This window comes from Dendrobates tinctorius, unplaced genomic scaffold (assembly GCF_039654945.1).
Source record: "Dendrobates tinctorius isolate UK_male_01 unplaced genomic scaffold, ASM3965494v1 ptg000130l, whole genome shotgun sequence".
Lineage (NCBI taxonomy): Eukaryota > Metazoa > Chordata > Amphibia > Anura > Dendrobatidae > Dendrobates > Dendrobates tinctorius.
In genome coordinates, this window is record NW_027361798.1 from 2572296 (window position 1) to 2587154 (window position 14859).

General features: G+C 48.2%; 1 protein-coding gene across 1 annotated transcript in view; it reads left to right on the forward strand.

Annotated features, from left to right (window-relative positions):
- The first annotated feature begins 7883 nt into the window (after nucleotides 1-7883).
- The window catches only part of LOC141047973 (uncharacterized), a 58190-nt gene continuing 51214 nt past the window's right edge, over nucleotides 7884-14859 (forward strand). Inside the window, exons 1-2 of the mRNA XM_073543347.1 lie at nucleotides 7884-7956; nucleotides 8444-8726. Of these exons, the coding sequence (XP_073399448.1) occupies nucleotides 7884-7956; nucleotides 8444-8726 (356 nt within the window). The remainder of the gene's footprint in view (nucleotides 7957-8443; nucleotides 8727-14859) is intronic.

Here is a 14859-nt window from a genome sequence, read left to right on the forward strand (position 1 = left end):
GGTCCAACCCCCTGCTCAAAGCAGGATTCGCTAAATCATCCCAGTCAGATGTCTGTCCAGCCTCTGTTTGAAGACTTCCATTGAAGGAGAACTCACCACTTCTCGTGGCAGCTTGTTCCACTCATTGATCACTCTAACTGTCAAAAAGTTTTTTCTAATATCTAATCTGTGTCTCCTCCCATTCAGTTTCATCCCATTGCTTCTAGTCTTTCCTTGTGCAAATGAGAATAAAGTTGATCCTTCTACAATGTGACAGCCCTTTAGATATTTGTAGACAGCTATTAAGTCTCCTCTCAGTCTTCTCTTTTGCAAACTAAACATTCCCAAATCCTGCAACCTTTCCTCATAAGACAGGGTTTGCAGACCGGTCACCATTCTGGTCACTCTTTTCTGAACTTGCTCCAGTTTGTTGATGTCTTTTTTAAAATGTGGTGCCCAAAACTGGACACAATATTCCAGATGAGGTCTGACCAAAGAGGAGTAGAGGTTCAACGACCTGTGTGCGCCCGACATCATTGCTTCTGGGCCGGTGTTAGCGTCTCAGAAATCTCGACTCCTCAATCTTGACTTCAGGACAGGCCCCCAGGCAAGGAGTTTCCAGCAGTTCACGGTCCCGCCAAGGTTTGAGTAAGTTGACCTGGTATATGGTGTGGCTTCCTGTGACCGGGCTGGTGTACCTTTTTATTCACATCCCCGCGTTTTTCCACAATCTCATATTGGTCTTGCCACTTGGCCAAGAACCTGCCCTTCACCATAGTGATAAGTACTAGCACGTGGTCCCTGGGATGGAATTGCCTTAGCCACGCTGATCAGTTACACACCCTCACTGGGGCCTCCTGTGCCTAGAGAAGGTGTTCCTGTACGATAGGCATTACGCGTGCCATCTTTTCCTGCAGCTGGGTAATGTGCTCAATTACACTCTGGTGCGGCGTGACCTCGACTTCTCAGGTTTTTTTGGCGATATCCAGGAGCCCTCGTGGATGTAGGCCATATAAGAGCTCGAACGACAAGAAGCCAGTGGAGTCCTGTTGGAGTTCTCTGATAGAAAAGAGCAGGAACGGGAGCAGATAATCCCAGTCTTGACCATGTTTCTCCTTGACTCTCTTGAGCAATGCCATCAAGGTCTTGTTGAAGTGCTCCACCAAGCCATCGGTCTGCGGATGGTACACGGAGGTTCGCAGCTGGGCGATCTGGAGGACTCTGCACAGCTCCCGCATTAATTTGCTTATAAAGGGGGTACCCTGGTCCATTAAGATCTCCTTGGGCAAATGGGTCCGGGCAAAAATACGGACAAGCTCCCGGGCGTTACTTTTAGCCGAAGAGTTCCTCAGTGGCACCGCTTCTGGGTACTGGGCCGCTAATCCATTTCCACTAAGACATACAGATGGCCGTGTGAAAATTTAACAAAGGGACCTATGCGGACAACATATATATCCCAGAGAGCTACCAACTTGGGATATATATGGTAACTCTCTGGGATATATATGTAGTCTGCATTGTGTCTGTTTTTCTATTTTTCTATGCTGGAGTCACTTTTTTTCTTCATTCTTTGAAGAATGACAGGATGGATAAAGTTTTTTACTACCCCAACCTCATGGGACATCACCACAGTCTGTTCCCATGGTTACTTTGGCTTTGGTAGTCCTTGGCGTCTCCATGTATGCAGTGATGCCCAGAATCTTGATAGGGATTAACTGGTGGGGCAGTGCTGCGCAGAACAGGGTCTCCAGACTTTCAGAGTCCAACAGTCCCAGAACCATCATCACATTGATGGACGCGGCACATGACTGAGGCCCATCAACAGGCTAGCAGTTCGCGCTGCAGACCAGATAGGCTTAATAGGAGCAGCGTCTGCTTAGGCTATAGTCCATGGGTTCAGGGGACATATGACCCCGGGCAGCTACGTGTCCCGGATTGCAACACAGCCAAAAGACCACATCCATCATAAGCGCCTTAGATGACCCCTTAGCAAGGTTGGGACGCCCAGAATTTGTGGGTCTAGCCATCCTCCAACCTGCCCCATGATCCTGAAACATGCGTCTCCATCCTGCCCCAAGTTCCCCCCCATTTGTCTCCATCCTGCCCCATGATCCTGCACCACGTGTCTCGATCCTGCACCACATTTCTCCATCCTGCCCCAAGTTCCTCCCCATTTGTCTCCATCCTGCCCCATGATCCTGCACCACGTGTCTCCATCCTGCACCACGTTTCTCCATCCTGCCCCAAGTTCCTCCCCATTTGTCTCCATCCTGCCCCATGATCCTGCCCAATCTATCTCCATCCTGCCCCATGATTCTGCACCACGTGACTCCATCCTGCCCCAAGTTCCTCCCCATTTGTCTCCATCCTGCCCCATGATCCTGCCCCATCTATCTCCATCCTGCCCCATGATTCTGCACCACGTGACTCCATCCTGCCCCAAGTTCCTCCCCATTTGTCTCCATCCTGCCCCATGATCCTGCCCCATCTATCTCCATCCTGGCCCATGATTATGCACCATGTGTCTCAATCCTGCCCCATATGTCCCATGATGTTGCCCAATCTGCATATATATTGCAGCTTGCCACTTTCAATTAAAAAAAACACTTTCTCCCTACCTGGCCACGATCCAGCGTTGTCATCTCTACCATCCATTTGAAGCGTGGACTCGCCGGCATATGACAGTGCCGTCATATGCCGGCGACGTGTGCGCTGACGTCCGTGCTTTTGTGCCTTACATATAAAATTATATAGGGATGCAAAGGGATTAGTAGCACACTGTCTATTCTTAACATAGCTAAGCCCCTGATAATAAATAATAATAATAAATTTTATTTTTATAGCGCCAACATATTCCGCAGCACTTTACATTTCAGAGGGGATTTGTACAGACAATAGACATTACAGCATAACAATAATCACATACAGTAGATTATAACAAATACCAAGAGGAGTGAGGGCCCTGCTCGCAAGCTTACAGTCTATGAGGAAAGAGGTAGACACGAAAGGTGGGTGGTAACAGTTGCCCTGATTGTATGGACCAGCCATAATGTTAAGTGTGTAACAGTACAGACACAGAGGGCTAATGGATGCATAAAGCATGTGGGAGAATGATGCGGGGAACCTGGTTATGGTAAGACTTTTGGCTCTGCCACACAGGGATAGATTAGGTTAATGTGTTGAGGCGATAGGCCAGTCTGAATAAATGCGTTTTCAGGACAAGCTTAAAATTGTGGGGATTGGGGACTAATCGTATTGACCTGGGAAGTGCATTCCAAAGAATTGGCGCGGCACGTGTAAAGTCTTGGAGATGGGAGTGGGAGGTTCTGACTATTGAGGATGCTAACCTCAGGTCATCAGCAGAACGGAGGGCGCGGGTAGGGTGGTATACTGAAACAAGGGAGGAGATGTAGGGTGGTGCTGAGCCATGGAGGGCTTTGTGGGTGAGGGCAATAAGTTTATACTGAATTCTGGAGTGGATGGGTAGCCAGTGTAATGACTGGCACAAGGTAGAGGCATCGGTGTAACGATTGGTGAGGAATATGATCCTGGCTGCAGCATTCAAGACAGATTGGAGAGGGGAGAGTTTGGTAAGAGGGAGACCGATTAGAAGAGAGTTACAATAGTCCAGACGAGAATGAATAAGAGAAACAGTAAGAGTTTTTGCAGAGTCAAAGGTAATGAATGAAGCCCTGATGAAGCCAACACGAAACACGCTTTGGGGCCATTGGCACTGTGTCTCCTTTGGGCAATAATGGGTTAGAGCTCCTTGTAACTATATTTATAGATGCAATTGGTATGTTAATTAGGATTTGCTCTTTTGACTTGCTGTGTTGAAAAGTTTACATACCCCGGCAGAACTTTTGCTTTCTTGGCCTTTTTGTCAGAGAATATGAATGATAACACCAAAACTAATTCTCCACTCATGGTTAGTGGTTGGGTGAAGCCATTTTTTGTCAAATTACTGTGATTTCTCTTTTTAAATCATAATGACAACCCAAAACATCCAAATGACCTTGATCAAAAGTTCACATACCCTGGTGATTTTGGCCTGATAACATGCACAAAAGTTGATACAAATGGGTGTGAATGGCTACAAAAGGTAACATCCTCACCTGTGACCTGTTCACTTGTAATCAGTGTGTGTGCATAAAAGCTGAGAGAGTTATCCAGACAGACTCTTGCATCTTTCATCCAGCCACTGATGTTTTGGGGAAGTGTGAGCTACAAAGGCACAGGAAACTTGGTCAAAGTTGAAGGAAGGATGAATGCAAGACGTTACAGCAAATACTGGAGGCAAATTGGCACTCATCAGCCCAGAAGCCGCACATGGGACATACTTGGACGTTCCAACATGACGACGATCCAAAACACAAGGCCAAGTTGACCTGTCATTGGCTACAGGAGAACAAAGTGAAGGTTCTGGAGTGGTCATCTCATTCTCCTGACTCTGGGGAGATCTCAAGCGTGCAGTTCATGCTAGACAGCCCAGGAATTTACAGGAACTGGAGGCTTTTTGCCATGAAGAGTGGGAAGCTTTACCATCTAAGAAAATAAAGAACCTCATCCACAACTACCACAAAAGACATCAAGCTGTCATTGATGTTAGAGAGGGCAATACACAATATTAAGAAATGGGGTATGTGAACTTTTGATCAGGGTCATTTGGATGTTTTGGGTTGTCATTATGATTTAAAAAGAGAAAACACAGTAGTTTGACAATAAATGGCTTAAACCAAAAACTAACCATGAGTGGGGAAAAAGGTTTGGTGTTACCATTCATATTCTCTGAAAAAAGGCCAAGAAAGCAAAATTTCTGGCGGGGTATGTAAACTTTTGAGCACAACTGCAGAGGTGTATCTAGGCTTTCTGGCTCCCGGGGCAAGAATTCGGTTCGGCGCCCCCCCCCCCCCCCGCCCAAGTACATATGCGACTTGCACACTTAGCCATGTACCTGCGAGCTGCTCCTCCTAATGCTCTCAATGTTCAGTAAAAAACTGAAAGCAGGATGAGAAGCTCGTTGTCAAGTATGAAAATCGCATATGAGTGAAGTGTCCGTGTGATGACTACTGGAACCTGCAGAGCTGAATCCTGACATTGCAGCTTCTGAATTCTCACACCTATTGCACTGCACACTTTTAGGATTCTCCCTTGCCGATGTACAGTCATGTCAGCACAAGTATGTGATTTATATACTTCTGGCCACATTCCGACTAGACGTGCCCGGCCTCGCTCTGTTCATTATCATTGAGTGAGGCCACACATGTCTAGTCAGCATGTGACCGTATGTATGTAAATTACCGGCACGAGAGAATCCTGACAGCGTTCAGTGAGCACTGTGAGAATTCAGAAGTCTGCAGTCACATAGAATGTCTGCAGACTCCGTACAAACACCTGGACAAACCCTGTAATGTTCCTAACAAATAAAAACATGAGAATTAGTGTCACAAATAACATTTACATCCAAGTACCTTATAGATGACGTCGTCTCTGCAGTCGTTCTCCTTTTCTTCTAGACCCCATGATGAGTTTTCTCATCACCAGCCGTCTCTGCAGACTTCCATCTTCTCCGATCTTCTGCAGCAAATCTCCACACGACGCCCTTAAAGATAGAAGTGTCATTATAATGCTCCTGAATAAAAATGTCTGCAATATACTGTCACCTCACACTATTCCCCTCCCTCCTCATACTGTCTCCTCTAACATCCCACCTGTTCACCATACTGTCTCCTCATATATTTACCCCCTCACTGTCTATACTGTCTGCTCACACATATCCCCGACTCCCCATACTGTGTCCATCCACATACATTAACCGATTCGCTCCCCATACTGTCTGCACCAATCCCCCATACTGTTTCCTCATACATACTCTTTATTTTGTGTCCTCAAATCTCCCCACACATTAAATCCCCCCATCCCCAATCCCCAACACACATTAAGTACCCCCATCCCCATTCCAAATCCCCCCCACACATTAAATAACCCCCCATCCCCACTCCAAATCCCCCCACACATTAACCCAATCCCCACTCATTAACCCCCATCAGCACTCCAAATCCCCCCACCCCCACTCCAAATACCCCCACACATTAACCCCAACCCCACTCATTAACGCCCCCATACATTAACCCCCATCCCCATTCATTAACCCCCGCACACATTAACCCAATCCCCACTCCAAATCCCCCCACACATTAAATAACCATCTCCACTCCAAATACCCCCACACATTAACCGCCATCCCCTCTACAAATCCCCCCCATCTCCACTCATTAACTCCCCCTCATCTCCCATCTTCGGTGGTTTTTTCAGCTCCACAGAGGAGCACGCTTACCACCAGCGTTTGCTTTTGGCGCCGGGGAGTGACATCAGCAGCGTGATCACATGACCTGATCACGCTGCTGACGTCGCTCTGGCCCGGCGGTCAAAGCTTCAATTGTACTGGCTTCTGTATAGACACCAGTACAATTGTTCCCTGGGAGCCGGCACACGCTCCTTCTCTGCGCCGGCTGTCAGCTTGACAGCTGACACAGAGAACCGCCGACTCTCAGGCCGGGGGGGCGGCAGAACGCAGCCGCCAGGGAGGACATTGCGGACCGCTGCATTAGGCGGCCCGGACTGCGCCCCCCTGCTGGCTGCGCCCGGGGCAACTGCCCCGGCTGCCCCCCCCTAGATACGCCCCTGCACAACTGTATACTTTTCCATGAAAGGCACAAAAGCACTAGCACTTTATATACTGCTCAAAAAATAAAGGGAACACTATTCCATTTTCAACAGGTTTTTTGTGTTCCCTTTATTTCTTTGAGCAGTATATTTGATATATACTATCTGCTGCTGCTCTTCTCGCTCCTTCTTTATATGAGATATCTGCGTTTATTTACCTGGTCTTTGCTTTAATAATGACTTTGTATTGATATGTTTTTATCTCTATATATGGACTTTTAAGTCCATGTTTATTGTATTTATTCTAGCAACTAAGTTATATCATCTGCAGTGTCTGGTCTAATTAACTTGTGTCAGAACAGAACTGACCATTATAAAGCATAGCATGCTCCTGCTCTGGTTCCTGATCTGGCTCCTGCTCTGGCTCCGCCCCTGCTCCGCCTCCTGCTCATGCTGTCTCCGCCTCCTGCTCTGGCTCCGCCTCCTGCTCTGGCTCCACCTCCTGCTCTGGCCCTGGCTCCTGCTCTGGCTCCTGCTCTGGCTCCTGCTCTGCCTCCTGCTCAGGCTCCTGCTCTGGATCTGCCTCCTGCTCAGGCTCTTGCTCTGGTTCCTGCTCCACCTCCTGCTCTGGCTCCTGCTCCACCTCCTGCTCCGGGTCCTGCTCTGCCTCCTGCTTCGGGTCCTGCCCTGGCTCCGCCTCCTGCTCTGGCTCCTGCTCCACCTCCTGCTCTGGCTCCTGCTCCAGCTCCTGCTCTGCCTCCTGCTCTGGCTCCGCCTTCTGCTCTGGCTTCGACTCCTGCTCTGGCTCCTACTCCAGCTTCTTCTCCAGCTCTGGCTCCTGTTTCTGGATTGCTTTGCCTTATGAAACTCCCATAGTGGGGCTAAGTAAAAATGTGTAAATAAAAAAGGTAGAAAAGTTGTAAAAATATCTTTTTTTTAAATCACAAAATAATAAAGACAAAAATTAATATAGCGTAGCCATAAATAAATATTTTTATAAAATAAAAAAATACACATTTGGTATCGCTGCGTCCGGAAAGACCCACCCTACAAAAATGTCCCACTACTTAACCCCTTCAGTGTCATTAGATTGGTAACATATTCCAAGAATCACTTATCAGCCAAGTGAATGCTGCCCCGGTTGCGATCAAGATCAGCAAAGTAAATGATTTACAAATCTTCTCTTCTATGGATATTTTGTAGCTTTTATTCCATGTCTGTTCCTCTTCTTCCCCAGAATGAACCCTCTGCTGTCTCTGATTCTGCTGGGATCTGTGGTTCTGGCTCTGGGATGCGCTCCTGCACCTGGAGGTGAGATCCTGTCCACATCGCGGACTACAGGGCGGTCATATGTCTGTACACGGCAGGATTGTATCTGTACCACAGAGCAGTAATATATATATACACAGGGTGGGGTTATATCATGAGCAGAGGGGTCAGAGGCTCTGGAGCTGCTGATACTGAGATCTCCATCACATGCACCAACGACGGATAAACTTTGTAATATATTAGTAATTCTACATCCTTAGTATTTGGCAGCTTTGGGCTAGTTGTCCCCTGTTTGACACTGTTACGCTGATACAATATAGTTTACTCCTTTGGTTTTTGGAAGAATGTAGAGCCGCTGAAGGCACCATGTCATCCTGGAGCCAACATCTCCACCTTTATCATCCATTTCCTGGTCTATATTCCTTGTCCTTCTGACTTTTCTGGGATTGAATAAGTGATGGGACTATGGACTATGGACTCACATATCACCTCCATATACTGAAACACTTTTCTGGTCTTATTTCCTCAGGCCTCAATATAGCAAGAAATGGAGATGCCTCACAGGTGTCGGTTTTACAATCTCGGATAATGGGATATGCCAAGAATGCCATCGATGGCGTCAAAGCTGTCCGTTACGACAATGGCTCTTGCACTTTCACCACGAAAGTAAACAATCCCTGGTGGAGGCTGGACCTGATGCAGACCTACAAGATAATGAATGTCGTCCTGACAAACAGGATGGACTGTTGTTCGGAGCGACTGATGGGGGCCGAGGTCCGAATCGGGAACTCCCTCGACAACAAGAACCCAGTGTAAGTTCATGTCTGCTGCCAATAATTCACTATCCTCTGACATTGCATCAAACATCCACAATCACCATCTTGCCCTTCCGCGTTGTCCTGTTTCAACATAAGCCTCATCTTTTATTTTTACTTAAAGTTCTGTCTCGTTTTCCTCTAGAATGTGACATGTTACGTATCTCCAGAACATTTGTGGAATGCTTGTCCACACTCCTCCATCTAGTTTCCTCTACATTGTCCTTTCTCTGTTGCAGTTTTTGTCTTTTTTATGTATACAGTGGGGCAAAAAAGTATTTAGTCAGTCAGCAATAGTGCAAGTTCCACCACTTAAAAAGATGAGAGACGTCTGTAATTTACATCATAGGTAGACCTCAACTATGGGAGACAAACTGAGAAAAAAAAATCCAGAAAATCACATTGTCTGTTTTTTTTTCATTTTATTTGCATATTATGGTGGAAAATAAGTATTTGGTCAGAAACAAGCAATCAAGATTTCTGGCTCTCACAGACCTGTAACTTCTTCTTTAAGAGTCTCCTCTTTCCTCCACTCATTACCTGTAGTAATGGCACCTGTTTAAACTTGTTATCAGTATAAAAAGACACCTGTGCACACCCTCAAACAGTCTGACTCCAAACTCCACTATGGTGAAGACCAAAGAGCTGTCAAAGGACACCAGAAACAAAATTGTAGCCCTGCACCAGGCTGGGAAGACTGAATCTGCAATAGCCAACCAGCTTGGAGTGAAGAAATCAACAGTGGGAGCAATAATTAGAAAATGGAAGACATACAAGACCACTGATAATCTCCCTCGATCTGGTGCTCCACGCAAAATCCCACCCCGTGGGGTCAGAATGATCACAAGAACGGTGAACAAAAATCCCAGAACCACGCGGGGGGACCTAGAGAATGAACTGCACAGAGCTGGGACCAATGTAACAAGGCCTACCATAAGTAACACACTACGCCACCATGGACTCAGATCCTGCAGTGCCAGACGTGTCCCACTGCTTAAGCCTGTACATGTCCGGGCCCGTCTGAAGTCTGCTAGAGAGCATTTGGATGATCCAGAGGAGTTTTCGGAGAATATCCTATGGTCTGATGAAACCAAACTGGAACTGTTTGGTAGAAACACAACTTGTCGTGTTTGGAGGAAAAAGAATACTGAGTTGCATCCAGGATTAATGAGGGTGATGGATCCTAGGAATGCTCTATCCTCCATACTCCTGCAGTGGAGGAACAGTGAGGGTCCAGGATTAATGTGGGTGACATCTCCTAGGAATGCTCTATCCACCATACTCCTGCAGTGGAGGAAGAGTGAGGGGCCAGGAGTAATGTGGGTGATGGCTCCTAGGAATGCTCTATCCACCATACTCCTGCAGTGGAGGAACAGTGAGGGTCCAGGATTAATGTGGGTGATGGCTCCTAGGAATGCTCTATCCACCATACTCCTGCAGTGGAGGAACAGTGAGGGTCCAGGATTAATGTGGGTGACATCTCCTAGGAATGCTCTATCCACCATACTCCTGCAGTGGAGGAAGAGTGAGGGGCCAGGATTAATGTGGGTGATGGCTCCTAGGAATGCTCTATCCACCATACTCCTGCAGTGGAGGAACAGTGAGGGTCCAGGATTAATGTGGGTGATGGCTCCTAGGAATGCTCTATCCACCATACTCCTGCAGTGGAGGAACAGTGAGGGTCCAGGATTAATGTGGGTGACATCTCCTAGGAATGCTCTATCCACCATACTCCTGCAGTGGAGGAAGAGTGAGGGGCCAGGATTAATGTGGGTGATGGCTCCTAGGAATGCTCTATCCACCATACTCCTGCAGTGGAGGAACAGTGAGGGTCCAGGATTAATGTAGGTGACGGCTCCTAGGAATGCTCTATCCACCATTCTCCTGCAGTGGAGGAACAGTGAGGGTCCAGGATTAATGTGGGTGACATCTCCTAGGAATGCTTTATCCACCATACTCCTGCAGTGGAGGAACAGTGAGGGTCCAGGAGTAATGTAGGTGACGGCTCCTAGGAATGCTCTATCCACCATACTCCTGCAGTGGAGGAACAGTGAGGGTCCAGGATTAATGTGGGTGACATCTCCTAGGAATGCTTTATCCACCATACTCCTGCAGTGGAGGAACAGTGAGGGTCCAGGATTAATGTGGGTGATGGCTCCTAGGAATGCTCTATCCACCATACTCCTGCAGTGGAGGAACAGTGAGGGTCCAGGATTAATGTGGGTGACATCTCCTAGGAATGCTCTATCCACCATACTCCTGCAGTGGAGGAAGAGTGAGGGGCCAGGATTAATGTGGGTGATGGCTCCTAGGAATGCTCTATCCACCATACTCCTGCAGTGGAGGAACAGTGAGGGTCCAGGATTAATGTAGGTGACGGCTCCTAGGAATGCTCTATCCACCATACTCCTGCAGTGGAGGAACAGTGAGGTTCCAGGATTAATGTAGGTGACGACTCCTAGGAATGCTCTATCCACCATACTCCTGCAGTGGAGGAACAGTAAGGCCGGGGTCACACTGGCGAGGAATACGGCCGAGTGAGAGGCGCTAAAAGCCCGCATTAGACACGGACCAATGATTCTCTATGGGGTCCCTCGCACCAGCCGTATATTTCTCATCCGTACTCTACGGTCCGTGTCAATCGCAGCATGCTGGGACTGTCAGCGTACTACGCCAATGCAAGTCTATGGGTGCGCAAAAAATACGGATTACACACGGACCACACGTGTGACTTGCGAGAAATACGCACCCGGTGTCTTTTAGCAAAGCCGGCAATTCAGTGCGCTATACAGTAATCTCACACTGACAGGTTTAATAAAGAAACAAAAGAATAGATATAGACACATAGAATATATATATATATGCATTCTATGTGTCTATATCTATTCTTTGGTTTCTGTTAGAAACCCTGTCAGAAAATCTCGCCATACGGATGCTGACATGCGCAAAATACGCGACCACACCTTGATTACGGATGACATGCGGAGCAGTGTTTAGGGGCCATTCATCCGTATTACGCATGTAAAATACTGAACATATTTTGCGTCGGTTAGTGTGAACCCGGCCTAAGGGTATGTGCACACGTTGCTGATTAGCCGCAGATCCGCAAGAGATTTACAGTACAATGATAACCTATGGGGAAAAAAATTGGCTGTGCACATGCTGCGGAAAATTCCGCTTGGAATCCGCAGTGGTTTATTTTCCGCAGCATGTCGATTCTTTGTGTGGATTCCGCAGCGTTTTTACACCCATTCCATTGTGGTGTTTGCAGGTACGCAGGATGCAGTGACGAGTCACGAGACAATTTGGTGCTTTCCATAATAACGTTTATAAGACTAGAGGGAACTTTCCTCAGTCCCGGCCTGATCACCAAAAGGGGTAACACGGGTTGCCCTCGCAGGGGGTCTATACAAGCAAACACAAGCGGGTAGAACACGACTATTTCCAGCAACAGCCGGTCACTATAGGGCCGCGGTATGGCCGACTACGGGTCCTTAATTATAAAGTCAACTTAGCCGTCCAGACGTCCCTCACCGTTCGGGTTGGTGGTCTTTCGGCGTAGTAGTTTCTGGGCCCAGTTGCTGAGGCGTTGATGAAGTCTTTGCGCACTCCGGCGCGCTGATGACACTGGAGCCCCACAGGCTCCGGCGGAGTCCTTGGAAGGTTGGGCCGCAGCCCCTGGCCTGGGGCAAGTGGCAGCGATGTGTGGGGGCGAATGACAGGCCACCTGCGCAGCTAATAGCTGCAATGGGGGGTCCGCAGTCAGCCGAGGCCCGACCCTGCTGCGCACCGGAGCGGGACAGTGGTGGACGCCGGCGGTGCTGTACTTGTCACGGCCTCTGGTGAGAACAGGGTGGCTGCAGGTGGCGGGGAACAGGCTGCAGCCGCGGGCTGGGGCGAGACGGCAGCGGACACGGGTGACCACGTGTAGGCCACAGCCGTGGGCTGAGGGGAGGTGGCAGCGGCCGCGGGTTGAACTGGGGCCGCAGTGGCCGTGGGCTGGAGCGGGGCAGCAAGTCCCGGATAATCGCCTCGGAACCGTACTTCTGGAGTCCTCGGTGAGCGTCCTCCCTGGCACTGGTGAGTCGCTCTCGCTTTCAGCCGCTCCCACGGTCTCCTGCTGTCTCTGTGTCGGTCTGCTGACTCATCGTCCCGGGAATTCCCCGCCTCCTTTATACTGGTCCCTTCCCCAGCCCATCTGTCTGTCACAACGGTCCGCCCCTGAATTCTGCCACCCAGGGAGAGTTTCCTCCGGTACCCAGATGACAGCTCCCTTGGTTCCGGCCCGGACACTCGACGGGGGTCGTTCCTCCCACACCATTATAGAAATCCGCAGGTGTAAAATCGCAGGGGAAATCCACACAAAATCTGCAGGTAAAACACACAAAAAAGCACGGATTTTAACCTGCGGATTCTGCCAAAAGATGCAGATTCTGCGTGGAAAAATCTGCTCAGCAATCCGCAACGTGTGCACGTACCCTTACAATCCAGGATTACTGTGGGTGACGGCTCCTAGGAATGCAAATCAACAGATAAATGAGCACAAAATGTAGTCGTTCTCAGCAGCGCGACGTCCTGTGTAAACAGCACCAATGCTGTCGCGAGCCATGGCAGCCTATGTGCACTGCATGATGTATTGTTACTCGTGGCTGTCTGGTTATTCAGGCTGTGTGCCCACGTAGCGTTTTTTTCAGCGTTTTTCGGGGTCAAACTGCATCAAAAACGCTTAAAAGAAGCATCCCATTCATTTAAATGCATTTTGGCCTTTTTGTGCTAATGGATGCGTTTTTTACCGCTAAGGAAACGCTTAGCAGTAAAACACGCAGCATGTTGATTAATTTCCGCTTAGGTCCGTGTTTTTGGCTATTTCCTATAGTTCAAAAGACGCACGAAAAAACGCATCAAAAACGCGCTAAAAAAACCCCGCGTTTTCAGGGAAGGAGAACCCGTTTCCTGAGCGTTTAAAAAACGCTACGTGGGCACATAGCCTAAATGTCTGCCGATCGGTAAATATTTACTGACCAACCGTCAATGAATGCCCTCAGTTGGGTCAGTGAGGATGGGAATACAATGACATGTTGGATTCTCATTTCTGTGCAGATGAGGAGGAGAGACATGGAATGTTTAGGCGGTGATATTGCAGATAAGTAGGAAGCTGCGCTAATATTATTTTGGGTGCCATTGATTGGTCTCAGAAGGTCTTTTAGTTCCGTCTGTGCGGCACATTCTGGTCTCTTTCCTTTACTCAAAATTAAGAGCAGTCAGTTGTCTTTCCACTGGTTTACACGGGACCAAAACAATTTTGTCTATTGATTTCTATAATACGTTGGGTGATCATTTGTAAAGCTGTAAATGTGTATTTTCTTAATTAATTAAGGGCTCCAAATTCATTGGTATGCTATATATATATATATAAAGCTCAAGTGTGTATGTGTGTATGTCCGGAATTGGCTTCCGCACCATCGCAGCTACAGCCACAAAATTTGGCACAGTCACACGTCTGGACCCCGAGAGCGTCCTAAGCTATGTTGTGAGGCGAAATTTTAACCCTGCGCGTTCCAATCCACCAAACAATTTTTCCTCTGTCTACATAATGAGGAAAAAGTGTGTGCGTATCAAGCCCTGCCCCTCATTATGATGTCATATGGTTGCCATGGCGATGCTGATGTAATCATATTGCACTATGGGATGGAGGATATGTATGATGGGTATATGGGCACGGGACTATGGGATGGAGGATATGTATGATGGGTATATGGGCACGGGACTATGGGATGGAGGATGTGTGATGGGTATATGGGCACGGGACTATGGGATGGAGGATGTATGATGGGTATATGGGCACGGGACTATGGGATGGACGATATGTGATGGGTATATGGGCACGGGGCTATGGGATGGTGGATATGTATGATGGGTATATGGGCACGGGGCTATGGGATGGAGGATGTGTGATGGGTATATGGGCACGGGACTATGGGATGGAGGATATGTATGATGGGTATATGGGCACGGGACTATGGGATGGACGATATGTGATGGGTATATGGGCACAGGACTATGGGATGGAGGATATGTATGATGGGTATATGGGCACGGGACTATGGGATGGAGGATGTGTGATGGGTAT